General features: G+C 42.6%; 1 protein-coding gene across 1 annotated transcript; it reads right to left on the bottom strand.

Moving 5' to 3' along the window:
- Positions 1-257: 257 nt before the first annotated feature.
- Positions 258-795, bottom strand: LOC106012913 (bypass of stop codon protein 1; the record flags this gene model as incomplete). Its single annotated transcript, XM_013087223.1, is given in 1 exon segment — positions 258-795. A coding segment is annotated over 1 exon segment (538 nt), but the record flags the coding sequence as incomplete, so codon positions are not given.
- Between the last annotated feature and the right edge of the window lie 47 nt (positions 796-842).

Here is an 842-nt window from a genome sequence, read left to right as displayed (position 1 = left end):
ACCACATAACAAAATGCTCATAAAATGCTTATGCGTGCACTAGGAGAGTGGGAGGTAAAGAGATGAATAGATAGATAGATAGATAGAAAGATAGATAGATAGATAGATAGATAGATAGATAGATAGATAGATAGATAGATAGATAGATAGATAGATAGATAGATAGATAGATTATCAAACACAAACTTTAATACAGAAACAAAGCAAGGCGTTAGACTAAGACAAAACAAATAGCTGTAATCAAACTAGTATTATTACCTTTTCTTTTGGAGCATCTGCCAAAAGATTCAATGCTCCCTTAATCTTTTTCTTCTCTATAGCTTCAATATCCAATACATCTAAGGTATAATTCTGTGACTCAGATGGGCTGTCACTTTTTGGAGAGTCCAGACGACGTTTTACGTCTTTTGTGTCGGTGGAATTGATTTCACTGAGGCTTATGTTTGCTTGTGAATCCACATTTAGAACGCCATCTTGATCTAGTTCAAGCTCGCTGGAATTCCCGGAAGTGTGATTGAAAACCCACTTGGCAATTTCCAGTTCCAACTCGGACATAACTCTCTCTGTGGTAGTTGGCTCTGGAGTCGTCGTGGTTGTTGTAGTTGTCGTTGTGGTCGGCGTTGTGGTGGTGGTTGTTGTCGTAGTCGTTGTGGTGGGTGGTTTGCTGCTGCACATAACTCCGGCTGACCTGTAGCGACCGGGACAGCGATACCGCGTGTATCGATCCCAGCCGGCGAACGGACAGTCTGACAGCTTCTCCTCGTCGCCTGTACATTTCACGTTTCTCATCCACATTCTCTCTGACAACGAGAAGATGTTTGGGTGTGGTGTTTGGGCGGGGG

This window comes from Aplysia californica, unplaced genomic scaffold (assembly GCF_000002075.1).
Source record: "Aplysia californica isolate F4 #8 unplaced genomic scaffold, AplCal3.0 scaffold00560, whole genome shotgun sequence".
Taxonomy (NCBI): domain Eukaryota; kingdom Metazoa; phylum Mollusca; class Gastropoda; order Aplysiida; family Aplysiidae; genus Aplysia; species Aplysia californica.
Note: the sequence above shows the minus strand (reverse complement) of the source record. Positions and strands in the feature narration are given on the sequence as shown.